This window comes from Phlebotomus papatasi, chromosome 3 (assembly GCF_024763615.1).
Source record: "Phlebotomus papatasi isolate M1 chromosome 3, Ppap_2.1, whole genome shotgun sequence".
NCBI classification, from domain to species: Eukaryota; Metazoa; Arthropoda; class Insecta; order Diptera; family Psychodidae; genus Phlebotomus; species Phlebotomus papatasi.
Window position 1 is genome coordinate 36169534 of NC_077224.1, and position 19863 is coordinate 36189396.

General features: G+C 34.6%; 1 protein-coding gene across 1 annotated transcript; it reads right to left on the reverse strand.

Annotated features, from left to right (window-relative positions):
* Nucleotides 1-3619: 3619 nt before the first annotated feature.
* Nucleotides 3620-17859, reverse strand: LOC129805494 (translocation protein SEC63 homolog). The gene is made up of 7 exons (XM_055853446.1): nucleotides 17582-17859; nucleotides 17001-17503; nucleotides 11738-12173; nucleotides 8925-9218; nucleotides 8733-8859; nucleotides 8464-8656; nucleotides 3620-4238 (listed from the first exon to the last, which is right to left on the reverse strand). The coding sequence occupies exons 1-7, from the start codon at nucleotides 17703-17705 to the stop codon at nucleotides 3696-3698; spliced, it is 2220 nt and encodes a 739-aa protein (XP_055709421.1). The 5' UTR covers nucleotides 17706-17859; the 3' UTR covers nucleotides 3620-3695.
* Between the last annotated feature and the right edge of the window lie 2004 nt (nucleotides 17860-19863).

Here is a 19863-nt window from a genome sequence, read left to right on the forward strand (position 1 = left end):
AGGAAGTGTTTTTTTGGCTCTTGAGAAAGCTTAATGTGTCTGCAATAACATCCTGTTGAGAGAAATGTGTGTTAAAGTGTTATTCTATGAAATATTTTGAGGAATCTGTTGGCAAGCAGGAGCTGGGTGTCCTTTTCAGCACTTCCTGGACATCCCACAAGATACTGGTCAATAATTCTTCTTGTTTTAGTGATCAATATTGTAAAGGAGTCATTTGACACGCAAAAATAATTCACAACATTGATATTATTGGCTTTTGGAAAATTGAAGTTTGTCCAAGTTTGTATCCTTTGCGTTCTTTAGGGGACGAGAGTTCCCATGAGTTTTCCAATTTCCCAGAGGCGGAGAAAATTCTTTCTCTATAAAAGTATCATATTTGACCACTAAGACTTACAATAAAGTGAGTTTTACTGAAATTCGTTCGCTGGATATGTTGTGGTCCGGAAAGAGTTAAGGTTTAGTTAAAATTGTAAAAAATGACTCAATAAATATTGAGTGAAGGACAAAATCGCGGGATTAATCGCGATTTATCGCGAAATCGAAAAATCGCAAGTAATAATAGGAAAATATTTGCAAAAATGTAAAAATTAAATTATAACTTAGTAGATTTGATAGAATTAGAAATTTTTATGGCATAATTTAGTAAAAATTATGATGGGCGACTTAGTGAATATTGAGTGAAGGGTGAATGTGAAATTAATGATGATATTTGTAAAACTGCAGAGAAATGGCAGAAGAATTTTACAGAGAAATCGCAAGAATTAGATGATCGCATATTTTACAGATCGAACTCAAAGAGGGAGCAGTTATATAATCGACTTTTTTAACTTGTCACCGTCCTAGAGCTTTTAAAAGCGATAAGAGATATCAAGTTCCGGTTTTCGGTGACTCCAATAAAAAAACGATATCTAGACGATTTTTTTCTTTTCTCCCCACCTACTTCATCCCCTCTAAAACCACGTTTTTTGGTTTTTATCGAAAACGGCTGATGTTTTGTAGGTGGTCAAGGCGAATATTTCGTCCAAACATACCTATGACCTAAAAAAATCGCCATCTTGGATTTTACAGGTTGAAGGTCAAACCACTTTGGAGGGCCTATTTTTCAACCGATTTGGTTAAATTTGGATTTTTTGGAAAGGTCTTGAAATTTCCAACTCGATTACATCAGTCGTAATTGGTAATAAATTGGTTAAGTACCCGTAAATGACCAAAATTTTTTTAAATATTCCTTTTTTCTGTCCATATAATTGTTACCCATCTAGAGGCGAAACGGTAAGAGATACGAACTTAGGATCTTCGGAGGACCCCCCTCCCTATAAGTCAACCCAAGGAGCATTATTATGATTTTTAATTTCCCCCCACCCCACTACATCCCCTCCAAAACCATGTCTTTTAGGTTTTCTCGAAAACGGCTCCTACGATTTCTTTTATTTTTGGAGATGTTTTGGAGGTGGTCCAGGCGAACGCTTCGTTCAAACATACATATGACCTAAAAAAATCGTCATCTTCAATTTTCGAAAGCATAAGTTCAACTGGTCTTGAAATCGCAGTACATACAGTAGACTCTCGCAAATTCGGCTCTTTTAAGATCGGGCTACTTTTTAATTCGGGCAGCGGTTACATTTGAAAAAAGTTTGTTGACATTTTTCAAGATTGATTATGATTATCAAATGAATCAAATATGCTCAAATTTGACATGGTTTGCATTAGTTTTGATGTGATTTTGCATTATTGAAGGATTTTCATGCAATTTACGTGATATATGAGTGTGTAAACTCAATATCGTCAGTTAAATCAGCATTTGTCGTAAATTCCTTTTGACAACTTTTCAGGAGACGAAATTTTCAGTTCAATATTATTTTTCTTAAAAATGAGCCCCGAATGCGATACTTTTGAGTTAAAATAATAAAAGTGGGACTAATAAACTGTAAGTTATCTCGAGAGAATCTTTATAAAATTATTTAAAAGCTGCAATATTCAGAAATTATGTTAGAAGAAACACAATAATATTTTATCCTAACTTCCATCGTTTATAAATCCGTAACTTCTAATATATGGAGATTCTGGAAGTTACGACAATTTACTAAAATGCATTATATCAATTTGAATTATTCTAGTGATAATAAGCGCCTTTATTTGACTATATTAATCAATAATACTGTTATCCCAGTCCCTAAAAGCTTTTATTTCATAAGTTTTATTGAATAAATTTTTCCTCACTTTTTTCTCACAAATACCGAATTAAAATGATTTAATGTTGCATTATTCACACTGTCTTTGGATATATGGAAGAGTTTGTGAACGTTTTAATGAGAAATATTAAATTTTTGCTGCAAATTACAAGCCACGCAAGCGAGCTAAACAAGTTACGGCAAATGCTGATTACTGAAAATTTTGTATGGAAATTTGTCGTAACTTCCCCAAAAATGGAAGTTACGACATAATTCTGATAAATTTTTCTTAATTAAGGGCACTTACGATAATTTTTGTGTAAAATAATTTTTATTGGGCTTATAAAAGTTTCTTTTTCACAAGTGCGTTTAATAAATAAAATTACGCTGATTCCAAATATGTATATATCTCAAAATCGCAAAAATGAAGTTACGATAAATGCTGATTTAACTGACGAATATCTGCATGCACATGAATAAAGAATCGTTACATTTCAAAAAGTTTGTCGCCCGAATTTCTGTCTAATTCGGCTGACATTTCGGTTCCATATGCCCGAATTTGAGAGAGTCTACTCTACGAATCGGTTGAATATCCGTGAGTGATTTATTTTTCTCGTGATTACATTTTTTGCTTGTCCATACGCTTGTAACCCTTGAAACTGATGCCAGAACATTCTGTCAACAAACCACGTTTCAGACGATTCCTGAGAAATGTCGTCACGCTTTTTGTCCGTGTGTCCGTCTGGCTGTCATCAGCTGTAGAGGCTAAATGGTTAGAGATAGAGACTTGAGACCTTCGAGGGACTTCTCATAGATTCGACCCAAGGATCGCTACATGTCCCTCATTTTTCCCCCACCCCTCGCCTTCCCCTCCAAAACCATGTTTTTTTTTGGGATTACTCGAAAACGCGTCGTGCAATTTTTTTCATTTTTGGATATGTTTTAGAGATTACCCAGGCGGACATTTCTTCCTTAGACGAAAATACCGTTGAATCATTCCTAATAACGGTTTTTCAAGGTCAAAGGTTAAAAAGACACTAGAGAGCGCATTTATCAAGCAAATGGGGTCATGTTTGGGGTCGTTAGAAAGGTCTTGGAATTTCCGACAAAACTAAACCGGTTCCAATCGGTTTTGAATCGGTAATGAACTGGTTCATAACCGATAAAAAAATTATCTGAAAATCAATATGCTTTTAAAACTATTTTGGGGGATCTTTTGAGAGATTTATGAATCGGTTCGAATCGGTTGAGAACCGGTAAACGGTAAATGATGCGAAAGTACTTTTGCGGTATAGCATCTAAGTCACGAGTTCGAGCATTTCGCAAAGCCTGAGGCGCTTTGCCAACCTTTTTTTCCAGAAAATCAAGCAAAGCCAAATGCATTTCAACTAATCGATTATATTTGCTTTCCTGAAATTCTCCACAACCTTGTAAAAAAATACTCGAAGTAGTGTTAAATTTTATTTGAAAACTATTCTCACTGCACAGAATGCCAAATAAAGACAGTACGGTTCACAATATCTCTCAATCCTCCTCTTCATCCTCGGATGTGTCGGTGGTATACTCACTCCCTTGCAAATTGGGATCGGACTCCGACTCACTGAATTCCCATTGAGGCTCAACCGTTGGAATGGCCGTAGCCTCCTTCACATCCAGCTTCATATCCAGCTGCTGGTCCATGCCCATATACGAATCCGAGCGCAAACACACGGTAAATGTATACAGAGCTGGCCAACGCGGAGCCGTGAACTTCAGCTGCACCTCTTCCCTGTCCACGAGATTGGTCACGTGATAGGGAGCTGTGAGGAGTGTTCGGGACTTCCTGTCGCAGATGTACGTCCACCAGTACTCCTGCTTGTCCTCCGGGAAGTATGGGCAGTGCACAGCATGCGAGAGCTTCGATTTACCCTCCAGCTTCTCCCGCTTATTCAGCTTCTGCTGAAATTTCTCCCACTCAAAATCATCATCCTCTGCCGTCTTCTTCTCGTCATCTGAGGAAAATTTCTCCTCATCACTGTCCAGAGTACTCTCTGCATCGGAATCCCCTTCGTTGGACTTTTGCTTTTTCTATTCGACAAAGAGACAAAGTATTTATCATACTTGCAACACAATTAAAACACTTTGCATCTTAAAATAATTTTGCAAAGTTCATTGAAATATTGTCTCTCTTGGTCATTGAATTGGTTTTGCAAATTATATATCACTTCGGAATACTATTTCTTTGTAATTGTAGGGCTTGAGGAAGAGTTTTGTGACCTAAATTAAGGATAGGGTGGTTTCACGTATGCATTTCTTTTGAAAATAAAAATTTTTAAGAAAAAAAATTATTTAGCAATTGTCCTGTGAGAAACTAACGGAACAGTCTTTTAGTGAATGAGTCCTGAAAAAAAAAATCAGTTGCGTGAAACTACCTCATTCTGTCCTAACTCTCCTAAAAAAAAGCTTTAAATATCGTTTGCGAAAGTTTAAGAATTCTGCTCAAAAATCATTTCAAATTCAAAATACGAATTGTTAGAATTTTAAGGAATGCTGACGAAACTCTTTCTGGTTTATCAATATTTATCATTTGGATCCTTTTCTGAAATTTTGTCATTCATTAAGGCAAAGTAAAAAAAAAATGTCGCAAAGTGTAATATTAAAAATATTAAAATTGTGTTGAAAAAATTGGAAGTATTAGGAATATTTCTGCAAAAATTATTATAACTCGTTTAATTGAGCTAAATCCAGCCACATTACTTCTTTTTTAAGTGTGATGCTTCTTTCATATTCACACCTATTGCAATTCTCCGCTTTGGTAAACCATCTCCGATCGGTCTAATATTTGCAGTGTAGGGAAAACTGGGGCAAAAGGTCACAAATGGAAAATTTAAAAATTAATTTCTTCCAAGATAAAAAAAACCGAGCCTTTAACTCTTTCGCGTCATTAGGGTCATATATGACCCGGGGAAAAAACAATTTCTTTTGACTATTTACATTAATTGAAATCTATCGGTTTGTGCACTACATCATAATAGAAGGATGTAAGATTCTTGGCTAATTTTCTCAAGACTCCAGATATTCAGGAAAAGAAAATATTTGAGATCAAAAATCACGAATTTCGAACTTTGTGAAATGACTTTTCTTTTTCAAAATTTTTTATATTCATTTATTTTTTTCAGCAAAAAGTTCTTTAGAAATACAAAATAGAATATCCAAAGATTGTATATTGCATATTTTGATATAATAAATTACTCTCAATTTTCCAGAAAAGCGTGTAGAATTTTCCGGGTCATATATGACCCTATAGTCCCCAAGGGTAACAGTGTTTTCGTCCCAAACCTGCAGCGAAATGTAGTTGGGACATTGTTTTTCTTTGTGAAATGCAGGTGGGACATCTTGCTCCTGGACATTTCATCTTATATCTGATGAATTATAACATATTTTGCAATATTTTAGAGTATTCTGCATGCGTCTCATATTGTGCAATTGTATTGTGTGTGAATAAATATGTGGATAAGTTTATTTTTGCCAAATACCACTCGAAATATTGTGACAGTGACTGTTCAAGGGATTACCAGGAAGATTCCTTGAACACCAGGAGTACAGTGTTCATCACAACAATCCAGTTTGCCATGGTTTTGGCCAAATTAATAACTTCAAGCAAAAAAAACTCTTAAAAAGCCCGTGATATAGATTTTGAAAATGGTAAATACACTTCCCTTGAGGACAACAGGGTCATATATGACCCGGGGTTTTTCCGAGTTTTCACGCAATGGAAAATTTTTTTCCTCTCTGAACTATTATATTTGATCATAAAGCATTAGGAAAAACTCAATTTTACATGAATTCATCTGCTGAATAAAAGTGGGACGCGAAAGAGTTAAATTTTTACTATATTATAGCATAGGTATAGCATTTATGAACATCCTAAAAATTTAGTCCTTACAAAGTTTTAATTGAGTCAAGCAAGAGATCATTAAAAAATAAATTTAAAAGCTTGTTTTTGAAATCTTTCTTTAGAAGAAAAATCAATTTTGACCAAGTTAGTTAAAGCACATTTCTCGTTATGGCGGAGAAAAATAATTTGCAACAATTTTGTAGGGGATTGAATTTTATTCAAGAATTTATGTCAACTGTGCGGTTAGGGTACCCATCGGGCGCGTTTCAGGTGGCGGACAGGAAATGGCTGTAGTTGATTCTTGAACTGGCTATAGTTTTTTTTTGGAAGTCTACGACAAGTCCTTACTGAATACTAAATTGCGGATCACCCCCAAATCCCGTGTTTTTTTTTTGGATGCACACTGTTGTCACAATATTTTGGACGCAAAAAAACACAACAAAAAGTCTAGGATGACGGACAAATTGCACCGGGAACGACCTACGCAAGACAATGGATAAGCTGTTGCTTCAACTGGGTTCCGAGAGCACGAGAATAACGAGTGTACCAGACGACAACGGTACTTCAGAATGTCTACATGTTTACATGCCAGGCAAGATCCCGAATGCCAACATCCCAAAAGCCAAAACGGTGAAGTCAATGTCCCGAATGGGTCAAAATTTCGAGTAAGTTAAAATCCTCAATGCCAAAATTCTGAAAGTCAAAATCCCAAAATCCGAAATCCCAAAAGCCGAAATCTTGAAACCCTCGAATGGGACAGCCCCGAATGTGCTAAAATTCTGAAAGCTAAAATCCCGAAAACCGAAATCCTGAAAGCCAAAATCTCGAATGGATCAAAATCCAGTAAGACTAAAATCCCGAAAAACCAAAGTCCCGAAAGCCAAAATCCCGTAAGCCAGAATCCCGAAATCCAAGATCTTGAAAGACAAAATCCTGAGAGCCAAAATCTCGAAGATCTAATATCTTGAAAAGCCAAAATCCCAAAAGTCGAAAACCTGAAAAACAAAATTTCGAATGGGGCAAAGTTCCGCATGTGCTAAAATTCCGAAAGCTAAAATCCCGAAAGCCGAAATCCTGAAAGCCAAAATCTCGAAAGGATCAAAATCCAGTAAGACCAAAATCCCGAAAAACCAAAATCCCGAAAGCTAGAATTCCGAAATCCCAAATCTGGAAAGCCAAAATCCCGAAAGCCAAAATCCCGAAGATCTAATATCCTGAATAGTCAAAATCCCAAAAGCCGAAATCCTGAAAGCCCTCGAATGGGACAGCCCCGAATGTGCTAAAATCCCGAAAGCCGGAATCCTGAAAGCCAAAACCACGAATGGATCAAAATTCAGAAAGAGCAAAATCCCGAAAGCCAGAATCCTGGAATCCCAAATCTTGAAAGCCAAAATCCTAAAAACTGAAATTCCGAAGATCTAATATCCTGAAAAGTCAAAATCCGAAAAGCCCGGAGAAATTACTATCATAGAAATCTTTCTTTTTCTTCCTGGATTTCACCTGTTTGGACTTTACGTTTGGTTCTCTTTCTACCTTTTCGGTTTCCGGATTTTGACGTTCACGATATTGGCGTTCGGGATTTTGGCTTTCAGGATTTTGACTGGGACCCGATCAGAATATTCTCCCAACACGAGCGCATTGTAATAAATATAAAGTATCTCGATACGATTATTAAATTTATATTATTTTTTTATGGCTCTATTCAATTTTGAAAAACCGATTTTTAGGTTGTCTTGAAAACTGTATATGATACAGTTCTATAATATTTATGAGCTGGTTCAATAAGTCTGAATAATAGTGTCCTAATTAAATATTCGTTGACACGTCCTCGAAATACAGCACTTTGAAAATTTAATTTTGAAGAAATATTTCAATACTGATTGTAAGAAAATTCTAGGAAGTACTCGCGGAAACTATTGCATTTTTGAAAATTCTCGCTGATTGAGCGCTTTGTCTCCAAAATTCAACTCGCAATCGAAGAATTTTGATCTAAATTTCGATTCAAATAAATATTAGTCATTCAACTAAATAGAAAAAATGGGAGAGATTTGTGATATTCGACAAAGGGTTTTTTTTTGCTTTTACTGATCCTTTTTAATAGGCTGTCTTATCGAATTTGTAGTCATTCCGAGTTTGGTCACATTAAGAATCTTATGTTCTAATAAGTTGATTTAAGCTCATCACTGATTTACTTAGAAAATTTCTACTTAGCAAAAACATATTTTGTTTTGCTTTATTAAAAATCTGCTTTGTATATTACGATATTTTTTTTTCAAAAATCAGCGAAATTATTCTCGTAAAAATTTTATACTTTCACAGCTAAAATTTTCCACTTAAAAAAAACCAGAACAAAGCAAAAACGGTAATTTCATGGGGTTTAAAAGTTCTAATTAACGTGTTTTTTGTTCGACTTACCACAACAACAGGTTTTTCTTCATTCTTCACCGCATTGGATGGATTTGATGTAACTTTGTGTTTTACATTTCCACTTTTGTATTTGTTCTTGCCACCCTTGTGACCCTTTTTGCCCTGTTTCGCCCAAATTGGCTTCTTCACCTGATTCTGACTTTCAACATTGCCCTCATTCTCCTGATCCTCATCTTCTTCCCTGGAGATTCAAAAGACAAGAAAAGAAAGATTTTGAATGGGGGAAATGTTTGAAAAAGAACAATAAAGACTTTTACTTTATGCTTGGTTTTTCTGCAGCATTTGTGTCTCCAAACAATTCACTCATATTCTTCCTCTCAAGAGTCACTGTCACCGTCACAATTGCTCCCGCAGTCACAACATTGGTATGCTCATCGTCAATCACTGTGAAGATAATTTCAGAATTAGAGAGAACAACCGTTATTCGCGAGATCCGTTGAGAAATTTACCTTCACAGCGAAAACTAAAGTCAATAACTGGCATCTTCCCTAAAACCTTCATTAGTGTGTAGTACTCAAAGTCATTGAGATTTTTTAGAATAGCCCGACTCTCCTCTGCTGGCAACTGAGCAAATTGCTGGAGGTTCTTGATGTGGCGCTTCTTTGTTGCGAAGTACCTCAAGTGATCCTCTGTGAGGTAGGGTAGCTGCAGCAGTGGACTCTTAAATTCCCAGAGTCCCTGAACAATCATCGGAGACAGTTTCATGCAATTCTCAATAGTTTCAATTGTCGGAAGTCGAGAAACTGCAAAGACCGAGCTCAATTTTTACAAGGATTCTTATTTCTAAGATAGTCCGCCAGTACTTTACTGTAACCTTTTCATTTTAAATATTTTTTAGTATATATAGAAGAGCCTAATTCAGAACTTGCTCCAAATGAGACTACAGAGAAAAAGTACTTCGAAAAATTGTTCATTAACGTTTGTAAATTCCTACTGGGGACTTATGCCCAGCGTACAATAATTTTTGTTTTTAAACATGTTTTCTGAGCTTCCTGTGAGAAGGAGTGAGATATAGATCTGGTCATCTCGCTCACTCTCATACGCAGTTTCCAAAACTTGTTTACAAAACAAAAGTTATTGTGCGTTGGGCATAATGCCCAACACACAATAACTTTTGTTTGTAAACAAGTTTTCAAAATTTCCTATGAGAGTGAGTGAGATCACTAGATCTAGATCTCACTTACTCTCATTGAAATGTCAAAAACCTGTTTACTAAACAAAAATTACTGTGCGTTGGGCATTATGCTCAATGCACAATAACATTTGTTTTGTAAACATGTTTTCGGAACTGCCTATAAGATTGAGCGAGATGACTAGATTTAGTTTCCATTCACTCTCACTGAAATGTCAAAAACATGTTTACAAACAAAAGTTATTGTGCGTTGGGCATTATGCCCAACGCACAATAACTTTTGTTTTGTAAACATGTTATTGACATTTCAATGAGAGTGAGTGAGATCTAGATCTAGTCATCTCGCTCACTCTCATAGAAAATTTTGAAAACATATTTACAAACAAACGTTATTGTGCGCTAGGCATTATGATTAATGCCCAACGCACAATAACTTTTGTTTGTAAACATGTTTTCAACAATTCCCATGAGAATGAGCGAGATGACTAGATCTAGATCTCACTCATTCTCATTGAAATGTCAAAAACATGTTTACTAAACAAAAGTTATTGAGCGTTGGGCATAACGCACAATAACTTTTGTTTGTAAACATGTTTTCAAAATTTCCTATGAGAGAGAGCGAGATGACTAGATCTATATTTCATTCACACTCGTAGGAAATTTTGAAAACATGTTTAGAAATAAAAATAATTGTGTGCTGGGCATTACGAAATGCTCGTAAATCGTATAACCCACAAAAAAAGTTCGTAAAAGTTTGTACTTTTTACACATTATTATATAGTATGATCACTTGACGAACAGTTTTTGCATTTTTACAAACATTTCTTGGTAAATATAGAAAATGTTTGTAAAATTTTGTCATTTGTTCGTAAATGTTTGCCAGACAAACAAAAAAGTGCGAACAATGTTTGTAAACGAACAAAAAATGCTCCTCAAGTGATAATCTTAAAAAGAAAGTTTGTGAAAAAGTGGATTAGGGGAAACTGGGTCACCACCAAACATTGTGATTTTTTAATAAAATATTCGACTTCAGAGGACAAGACTTATATAAATTTATAGGCATTATTAGGAATGCTTGTCCACTGAACAAATGGTCACAATAGCCCAAATAGATTATAAATAAAAAAAATGAGTGTTTGGTGCTACCCCGTGTTTGGTAGTGCCCCAGTTTTTCCCTATACATTTTACGAACATTTCGTAAGTCCCAGTAGGAATTCACACACATTTACAAACAATTTTACGAGATATTTTTTTCTGTGAATACAAAATTTTTCAACTTAAATTCAAAACTAAGTGAATCTGTTTTGTCTTAAAATTTTTTATGAAAATTACAGTTACTTTACCGGTCTTTCAACACAAATCAAAAAGTCAAGAAAATATAGTTATATTTTGATTTTTTTCCTTTTTGCAAAATCTTTGTTTTTTTAATATCTTTAATTTGCTTTGTTTTTTTTTTATTTTTTTATCTTCGACTTCTTAATTGCAAGACACGAATGACGCACACGCATTTGAATATTCTATGTATATGAATTTCGCCAAGTAAAAATCATCTCGACTGAAGTTTATTCTTAAGTCGAAAACATTAGGTTTTTCTATTAGTAACTTCAATTTCTTTCAAACTTGTAGTTCTTGTAGTGATTCATTCGCGGAAAGCATCTTTTTTTATCGAATCAGATAGGAATAGATGCCATCGACGCTTTTGCGGGACTTTCAGAACGAAGTTCTGTAAATGACTAAAATTCTAGGAGAAACGATCAAGTGTTATTGAAGTCAAGAATGATTACTTTAAAAAATAAAATGAATCTTAAAATTTGTGTTGTTTTTTTTCATATCCGCTTTAACAATTTATCAGTAGACCTTCTATAATAGAGGGCGTGGCTTATTTTCTTCCGATTTCATTGTATTCTTTCCCGAGATTGTAATCAAAGGATAGGCTACTTTGCTCGGTATACATTATCTTTTTAATACTTATTAAATATTCAAAAATCTCAACTAAATATTTGGCGCAGTAGCTCATAAATAGGCGTGTTTTAGAAAAGTATAGGCGGAGCTTATTCTGTAGATCAAGAACTACCCTTTTAGAAAAAGTTACAGTTAAGCAATACCGAAATGCTTTTTAATGATACTTACTGCGCTTTGCATAAGCCAGCATAATGAGCTGATTGACGCATGAGACCATCTCTTGGATGAGATACGGGCATTTTTTCACGATGAACTGCCGATCGCGATCGAGAGTATTGGGAGTGAGGGGAATTCGACTGAGATGAGCATGAAGGATGGCTCGTGCTTTGATGGAATACATCCGACAGAGTGGCATCTCTTTGCATTTTTCATTGAGATTCGGCAGCATACGGATGAGCATTGGCACTTCCTCATTGTCTGACTGACGTTCAACAACTTGGGAATTGTGACGTTTGTCATACTCAAGACTTGCTGCCAGGATCATGATGACTCGTTTGAGAGCCATGTGAGGAGTTTTATGGAAGAAGTAGAAGTACATCTGTGTGGTGTCCAGGAGGACCTTGTCGCTGCTGAAGCGAATTGAATGATACCACCACATTCCAACCTGATGAGAAAGTCACACATGCAATCTTCTAATACGCAGTTTACACTTTACAATTTTTAAATTGGTAGAATTATAAATTTAAAAATATCTCTGCAACCACAAGTCTTGAAATTACCTTGGTGTATTTTCAATTATTAAAAAATGAGCACTTCACTGTTCCCAAGAGCTTCTGCATTATCGACTTTCTTTGTGTTGGTTCCTGCCTCGACTGTTTCCTGGTGTCGTGCACCAATCCACCAAAAAATCATGGCAGAAATTAATACAAAGAAAAATCGGTTACGTTGTAGAAGCACTTAAAAACAGTAAAGTGCTAAAAAATAAACATGTGCATTTTTTATTGGATTAGCACCATAAAACAAGCTAATAATGATCTACCTGAAAAATGCCGATATAAATTAAAATGCAAAAGCACGGAGATCCGAATTATCGAAAAATCGATTTTCGAAATTTCGATTTCGAATATTTCGAAAACTAGACAATGCTTTTCCCGTCAAATCATTATTCTACCTGCCGATTTTACTCTGAGGTTTTTTGAATTTTAACGGTATATTCCAGTGTATTCAGAGAAAATCTGTAGATTTTCTGCTGAATTTCTGCTAGAAAATCTGTAGATTTTCGGCAGAATTTCTGCAGAAAATCTACAGATTTTCGGTAGAATTTCTGCCGAGAAAATCGGCATAGTGTCCATTACTTCACAAAAATATTGTTGATTTATGTAGAAACTGTAGGAGTTATAAAGAAAATGGTATGCTCTGCATAACAAGCATTACCGATTAAACATTTTAAATAAGTAAAAAGATGCGAGCAAAAATACTAATTTTTTAAAAATCGCCCATGGAATGATACAAAAACACGAAATTTAGGTCGATACTCTGCTTAAAGTTTTCACTTCACTTTTCTCTACTTGTAACACGGCGTCGCAGAATTCTTTATTTTATATAAACACCGTGATATCACAAAAAATAACTCTATTGAATTTTGCAAACTTCAGTGAAAAATTTTTCCATCTCTTCTGACACATCTTGTCTGGAAAGTCTGGAATGTAGAAAAAATCTACAGAAAATCGGCAGAATATCTACAGAAATTCGTCAGAGATTCGTCAGAAAATCTGCCGAAATATTCTGACGAATTTTGTCCCAAGCCCAAATAAAATTCGTAAGAATATCTACAGAATTATCTGCAGATATTCTGTAGAGGTGTAGATTTTCTCTACAGAAATCTTAAAGATATCTGCAGATATTATTTGACGGGTTTCTATAGTATGTTCTAGCTGAGGTCCAGACCTTTCTAATGGTGGGTCGCACAACTCCCTAGACTCCCTAGACTTTACCAACCTCTACCCTATGTCCAATTTTTGAAACTCTACTCACACCCGCGAGCCCTTTAGTGGACTCGCACACCCCGCAGATTCTTGAATAAGTGCAGCGAATTCACTTAAGGTCAGCAGAAATTTCTTTGGTGTTGAACTTCATCCACTGGACAATTAAATTTAAATTCAATGCGTCAGTGTAAGTGGCCTGTATGTTTCAAGAAGACGAGGCTGACCCATAGCCATAGCGTGAACCACGATGGCAGCTCATTCTGGATGCAAAATTGGAGAACAAGAGTGGAATGATAACTTTTCGACACTATCGAATCGATAGTATCGATAAATCTATATCTGTTAGATTAAGTGAATGTCGACTTTTTGCGCATTGTCGAGCCATTCATTGTGGCATTCTTAAAAGAATGTGGCTGTTGATAAATATCTATATTAGTCACAGGAAGTACAGGTATCGTTTAAATATTTCAGAATCGACAGTCGATAGTATCGAAAATAAGTCATCATGTCACCCCTGAGCTTTAATCGAAAATTTCTTTACCGGACCATAATTTCGGTGTTTCTGAAGCGATTTCAATGGAATTTTAATATATCCTGCCTCTAGAATCGAGATTTTTCTAACGATGAGTCCCACCCGTCTCTACACCAATCCACTATACCCCGACCCTTACTATATTAAGATGAAGTAACCGGACTCTATTTCTAATGTGATAAGTCCAGTGATAAGCCCAGTAGAGGAATTCTGTAATTTTCGTGGCATTGTCACGCGTGAGTTCGAAACTTGACAATGCCATTCGAGCTTTTTTTGTCATATCATATTCGAAAATGCAATTCATTGAATTTTTAATGAAATCCCTTTACTTGATGATTTTATGAAAATACCGAAAATACAGTACGTCTTTTGTTTGATTTGCTTAACAAAATTCATTGTCATTTGAATTGCCAGACATCTCAAATATATGACTTCTGACAATGCCACGTGAGCTGAAATAACAATGTCACGGTTATAGAATCGCGTTTTCGAAAAAGTACTCCTAAGATTCGAACCCAATTTGTCATATGGCATTGCCAGAGTGTTAGAGAATTCCTCTCCAGGAGGAATCGTATTTTTGAATATTTCCAATTTATCATATGGCATTGCATTTTTACAAATTGGGTTTGAATTAGGGTTTCCAAAATCCCGGGATTTTTTAAATTTCGGGATTCCGGGATTTAAATATTTCACTAATCCCGAATTTCGGGATCCCGTATTGGAAACCCTCGTTTGAATCTCAGGAGAGCTTTTTCGATAATGCCATTCTGTAGCCCTGACATTCTCATTTCAGCTCACGTGACGTCAGAAGTCACATATTTAAAATTCCTGGCAATTCAAATGACAATGAATTTTGTTAAACAAATCAACGAAGACAGGGTGTATTTGCATAACATCACTAAGTAAAGGGATTTCATTAAAATAATCAGTGAATTGCATTTTCGAACTCATATGATATGACAAAAAAGCCCGATTGACATTGTCATTTTTCGAACTCACGCGTGACAATGCCACGAAAATTACAGAATGCCCCTACAGATAAGCTTATGGTGGCTGAGATTCTTTACAGGTGACCTCGAAATGCGTACAACTCGGAATGCATGAAAATTCGATTGAGTTGAACTTTGGGGGTAAAGAACCGCGTCGAGCAAACTGTTCTTATCGGTCGAAATGGATTAAATTGGCTCGACGCGATTTTTTAAACTCCAAAATTATCTGGGCTTATCACTGGTTATTTTTTTTTATAATTTTAGGTAAGATCCTCAACACAATATCAGCTTTTATTTGTTCAATCAGACCCAAACTTTTTAAGGTTACATTTTAGTACTCATAGAACACGAATATGATACCCACAAAAATCAATTTCCGTACATTTGTGCTACCACTTTTCTTGAATACGAATTCTTCTGGGGAGAGAACTGAAAGAGTTGGTAACTTTAGGCTTTCGGCTAAAGTCAAATGTCGATAAGCGGCCTCAGGTTGGGTCTTGTGGCTATATTGTATTGTAATGGCCACAAATCCTATTCAAATTTTCTGGTTTTCATCATCGATTGTGTCACAAATCTAGGATTTGGTAAAAACCTAAAAAATTTCTATTACTACCGCTAGAGGGCTTAAATCGAAAATCATCGATTTTCTGAATTTGTCCATCTAATCTCAAAATTCGCGTTTCCAAATTTTGTGGCTGAGGTTGAGACTTTAAAAAGAAGTCGTATTTGTTCCAGGGTCTTCGCTGAGTCAAGTTAATGATCTTTACTTAACTGAACTGTGTTTTCCACGATTTCGAAGGACTAATTTTTCTTCGTCGAACTTTTATATATTTAAAAATATTTTAAAAAGGCAGACCAATGATAAATCTAGTTAAACTTAAGGCAACTGAGATCATTTACGGACCACGAAGCTTTGTTTCTTGTAATTCAGAATCGGAAATTCAACATCGATAAAAATATAAAAAATCGAAGATGATATAACAGCTCTTCCAAATTTATTAGCCGAAACGGCAATACGATACAGTCAAGTGTGCTAATTCGGGCGCTTCGCTATTTGGATCGTTTATGACTGATCCAATTAAAATAATATTTTTTATTTTTATTTCCGTAATATAGTCACTAGAGTAACATAATATAACTATTCAAGTTTGAGAAAAAGCAAAAATAATATTTTTATCCATTAAATAAGTGAGTATAATCGACTGATTTAAATCTTGTGCCAGCTGGGTTCTTCACTAAAAATTTTCTAGTAGTGATATTTCGCTAATGGCAGCTGGTTGATTGAAAACATTTATTGTTTTTTCCTTGTGAAAAATGTATTTTAAATCCAAAGGTTTAACTAAAAGGGAATTAGCGAAAAGGCAACCCAGTTAGCGCATGTTGACTTATTTCAGTATTATCAATATTTTATAAATTTTCTTTAATATTTTTGATAATTTTTTTTATTTTATGTTTCTCAATGAAACAGTGAATAATTCTATGGATTTAGAAGAAGTAAAAAAGAATTTCATCAGTCCAAAAAGAAGCGTTTATGTAGCGCTCTTCGGAAAACGATCCAGTTACCCCACTTTACTATAATTATTTCACTACAAAAAATTGTCATATCCACGAAATTTAATTGTGAAAAATTCAGCTAAATTAATTATGAGCAATTAATACTAAAATTTCTAAGTGATAAAACAACATAATTTTCAGAGGTTATTGACTTACTTTATCACACGACAATGCTAATTGAAAATTAATTTTCTGATAAATTTAAATAATTAAAAACGTAAACCCAACTTCTGTAAAACTTTCATCATTTTCGAATATTCTAGAGCGGTTTATCGCCGCAACAATTAATCTCTAATCATAATCTCGATAATTTGAATAGCAAAGCACTAAAAAATTTTCACGATTGAAGAAAAGTGAAAATGTGGCTGAGAGAATTGCGATAAAGAAGAATAGTAAATTAATTTAGTAAGGGGTATTGTAAGTTTACTTACAGCAGTCGGAAGTGCAATCATAAAGATAAGGGCGTAGAGTCCCAGAACCCAGATGCTGTTCTCTTTCTCAACAATCCACGCTGGCAGAGCAATTCCAAAGGACATGGCTCCTGGTCCATCAGGATTTCCATATCTCTCCCAGTTTTTCCTAGCCTCATCATCCGTGAGCGCCTGATAGGCTTTCGTGAGCTTCATGAAGGCTTTTTCATCTCCCGTAGGTTTATCCGGATGCAGGATTCGTGACAGCTGGTGATAAGCTCTCTTAACTTCGGATTGGGAGGAACCCAGGGGTAGTCCTAGGATTTCATAGGGATCAAAATTGGACATCTCATAGTCAAATTGGGAGACTTTGTAGGCAAGGAAGAAGAGCAGAGCCCAGCCTCCGACCAAAACCAATTTAATCAACAGGGATTTGAAACGTCGATATGGCTCTGAATTCTGAAGCAAATCCCGCTTATCCATGCATGGTGGACATTGACATTGCTCCTTGACGATGTTTGGATCTGAAACATATGGCCAGTGGTGAGGTAATTGTGGAGAAATCAGCGGTAACCTTAATATGTTTTTTCAGTGTCACATACCTTCGCGTTTCTTCCGCGGCCAATAGTAGAAAGTGCATGGAATAAGAATTAGACCGAGGAAAGATAGTACAAAATAGAAAAATGTACTTCCACTTTCATCGTATTCAAACTTTTGACCACCCATCTTTTCACTAAAACACCATTTAGTCTTCTATTTCACTGGGAAATCCGCGAAAACTCCAATTAAATACTCCTCGTTAACAAAACTGGAGTTGTTTCGGTGTGGTGCCGTGTCATCAACCCATCAAAAAGAACTACACTACATTCCTCCCAGGTGGCGCACCTTGATGGAAAGAGAAAATATTTTATAGGAATTTGAATTTAAATGTGAAAAAATTAACACTATAACTGCTATAACGGCCACAATAGTTCGATCATTTCAATTAAAAAAATCTTTTTTTTTCTAAAATAAATTTAAAAAAGCTGATTTTTACAAAAAAAATTTAGTCGTTTGTTAAAAAAAATACATCACCAATGCTGTGATTTAAAAATTAAAAAATGAACAAAAAACAGAGAAAAATGCACAGGAATATATTCGCACATCAGAGATTTTAATTCCATTCTTGTATGGCTTTTAGGGGGAAGTAGGGCACCTTTGAATTGGTGCAGCATTGAAATTGAGCTTTTTTCTCCTATTTTTAAATGAAACTGGACCTTATTATGATATAATTTAGCTCAAAAAACCAATTGCGAAACTAAATTACATCATGATAAGCCTGAATTCTATTTAAAAATAGGAGAAAAAAGCCCAATTTCAAAGCTGCCCCAATTCAAAGGTGCCCCACTTCCCCCTATGATTTTTCTGAATTGTATATTACCTTTAACTAGAGGTTTGTTAAGAAGATTTTTCACAGTTTTAAATTTTCTAAATTCTTGTTTATCGTATGAATATGACATCATTGATGTTTTTAAGATTTTCTTAAAAATAAGACTTAGATTTGTGCCATTTGAATACAGTATAATAGTATTCTGCCTACAATTCAAAGTTAAAGATAAATTGTTTTCATTCTATTTCACAAAATTGGAGAGAGCATTGTATGGAAGCAACATGATAAATGTAAGAAAATAGTTTCAGAAAATTATACTTGACTATGAATATTAGTGACACTTTAAAAATGAAAACGAACACTTAAAATGTGTTAAAAATAAAAATTGTATTAAATATGAGAGTTTCAAGCTTTCTCCAATATTTATAAGTTACTAGTAAAAATTTGCATTTGAAATACAAATGTAATTGTACACAATTATTGACCAGATGTAAAGCGTAATTTACACTAAACTAAACAAAATTAAATTTATGAGTTTTGTATAAGCTTAAACAGGAATATTATTGTATTTTTGGACATGAAATAAATTTCAAATTTAATTGAAGTTATTAATATTAAAATAAAGAAACTGCAATTCAATGTTTGAGAGCTTCTATTTTTTTTTTAATATATGTAAATCCTTGAAACGCCATCAAAACCGCTGTTGTGCGAAAGCTCGGTATAGGGCACATTTTGTAAATTGTTCTTTTGCATATTTTTGTAAATAGAAAAAAAAATTGTTAAAGAGTTATAAAAACTGAAAAACAATTTCTGAAGGAAAATCTTATACTAGATTCTACTTTTTAAAATCAACATGCATGTTTTTTTCACTGAATATATCACATAAATTTAAGAGAAACTTTTTACTTTAATTTTAGGGGAGACCAGGGAGATTTGGGACACTTTTTCATATTTTGACTTTGGAACAGTATTCCAAAAAATCACAATAATGTATTACAATTTCATGCGGTCTATAGGATACTTAGGATACTTACTTATGGGTATAGACTTTATAAAAAGTACACGACAGAACTTGGAAAACAGCTGAATTGTCTTGGAGAAGATAAAATATTTAACTTGACGCTTTGTCCCAAACCTTCCCGATTTAGGGCAGTATGGGATGCAAAATGGGATGTTTGGGACTTGTTTTTTTCTCGCATAATTTGCATTATTGGAGCATGTTAATTAATTTTAAAAACTAGATTAAAAATATTTCTAATACAAATAAAAATGTTTAATATTTTTTCATACTTAGAAATTAATATGAATTTTATTTGTACAATAGTCATTTTTTGTCAATCGCTTAATGTATTTTCTTCTTATTTACTATCCTAGATTTCTTTGCTTTTTTATTCTAAATATTGGAATCATTATCATCAAATTCCTCAGGCAAGTAGATTCTTTTGATAATTTTAGTTTTTTGAACTCATTGGCGGATTGCTCTTTGATTTAACGACAACTGCATAGTAACTGTTT

Bases quoted from the DNA above. Each gene is read 5' to 3' on its own strand.
- LOC129805494 (XM_055853446.1), bottom strand. From the start codon at position 17,705: ATGGGTGGTCAAAAGTTTGAATACGATGAAAGTGGAAGTACATTTTTC. The intron at 17,504-17,581 runs GTATGTGACACT...CATATGTTTCAG, and splicing joins GCCGCGGAAGAAACGCGAAG to ATCCAAACATCGTCAAGGAG. The intron at 8,860-8,924 runs GTAAATTTCTCA...TTATCTTCACAG, and splicing joins CTTTAGTTTTCGCTGTGAAG to TGATTGACGATGAGCATACC.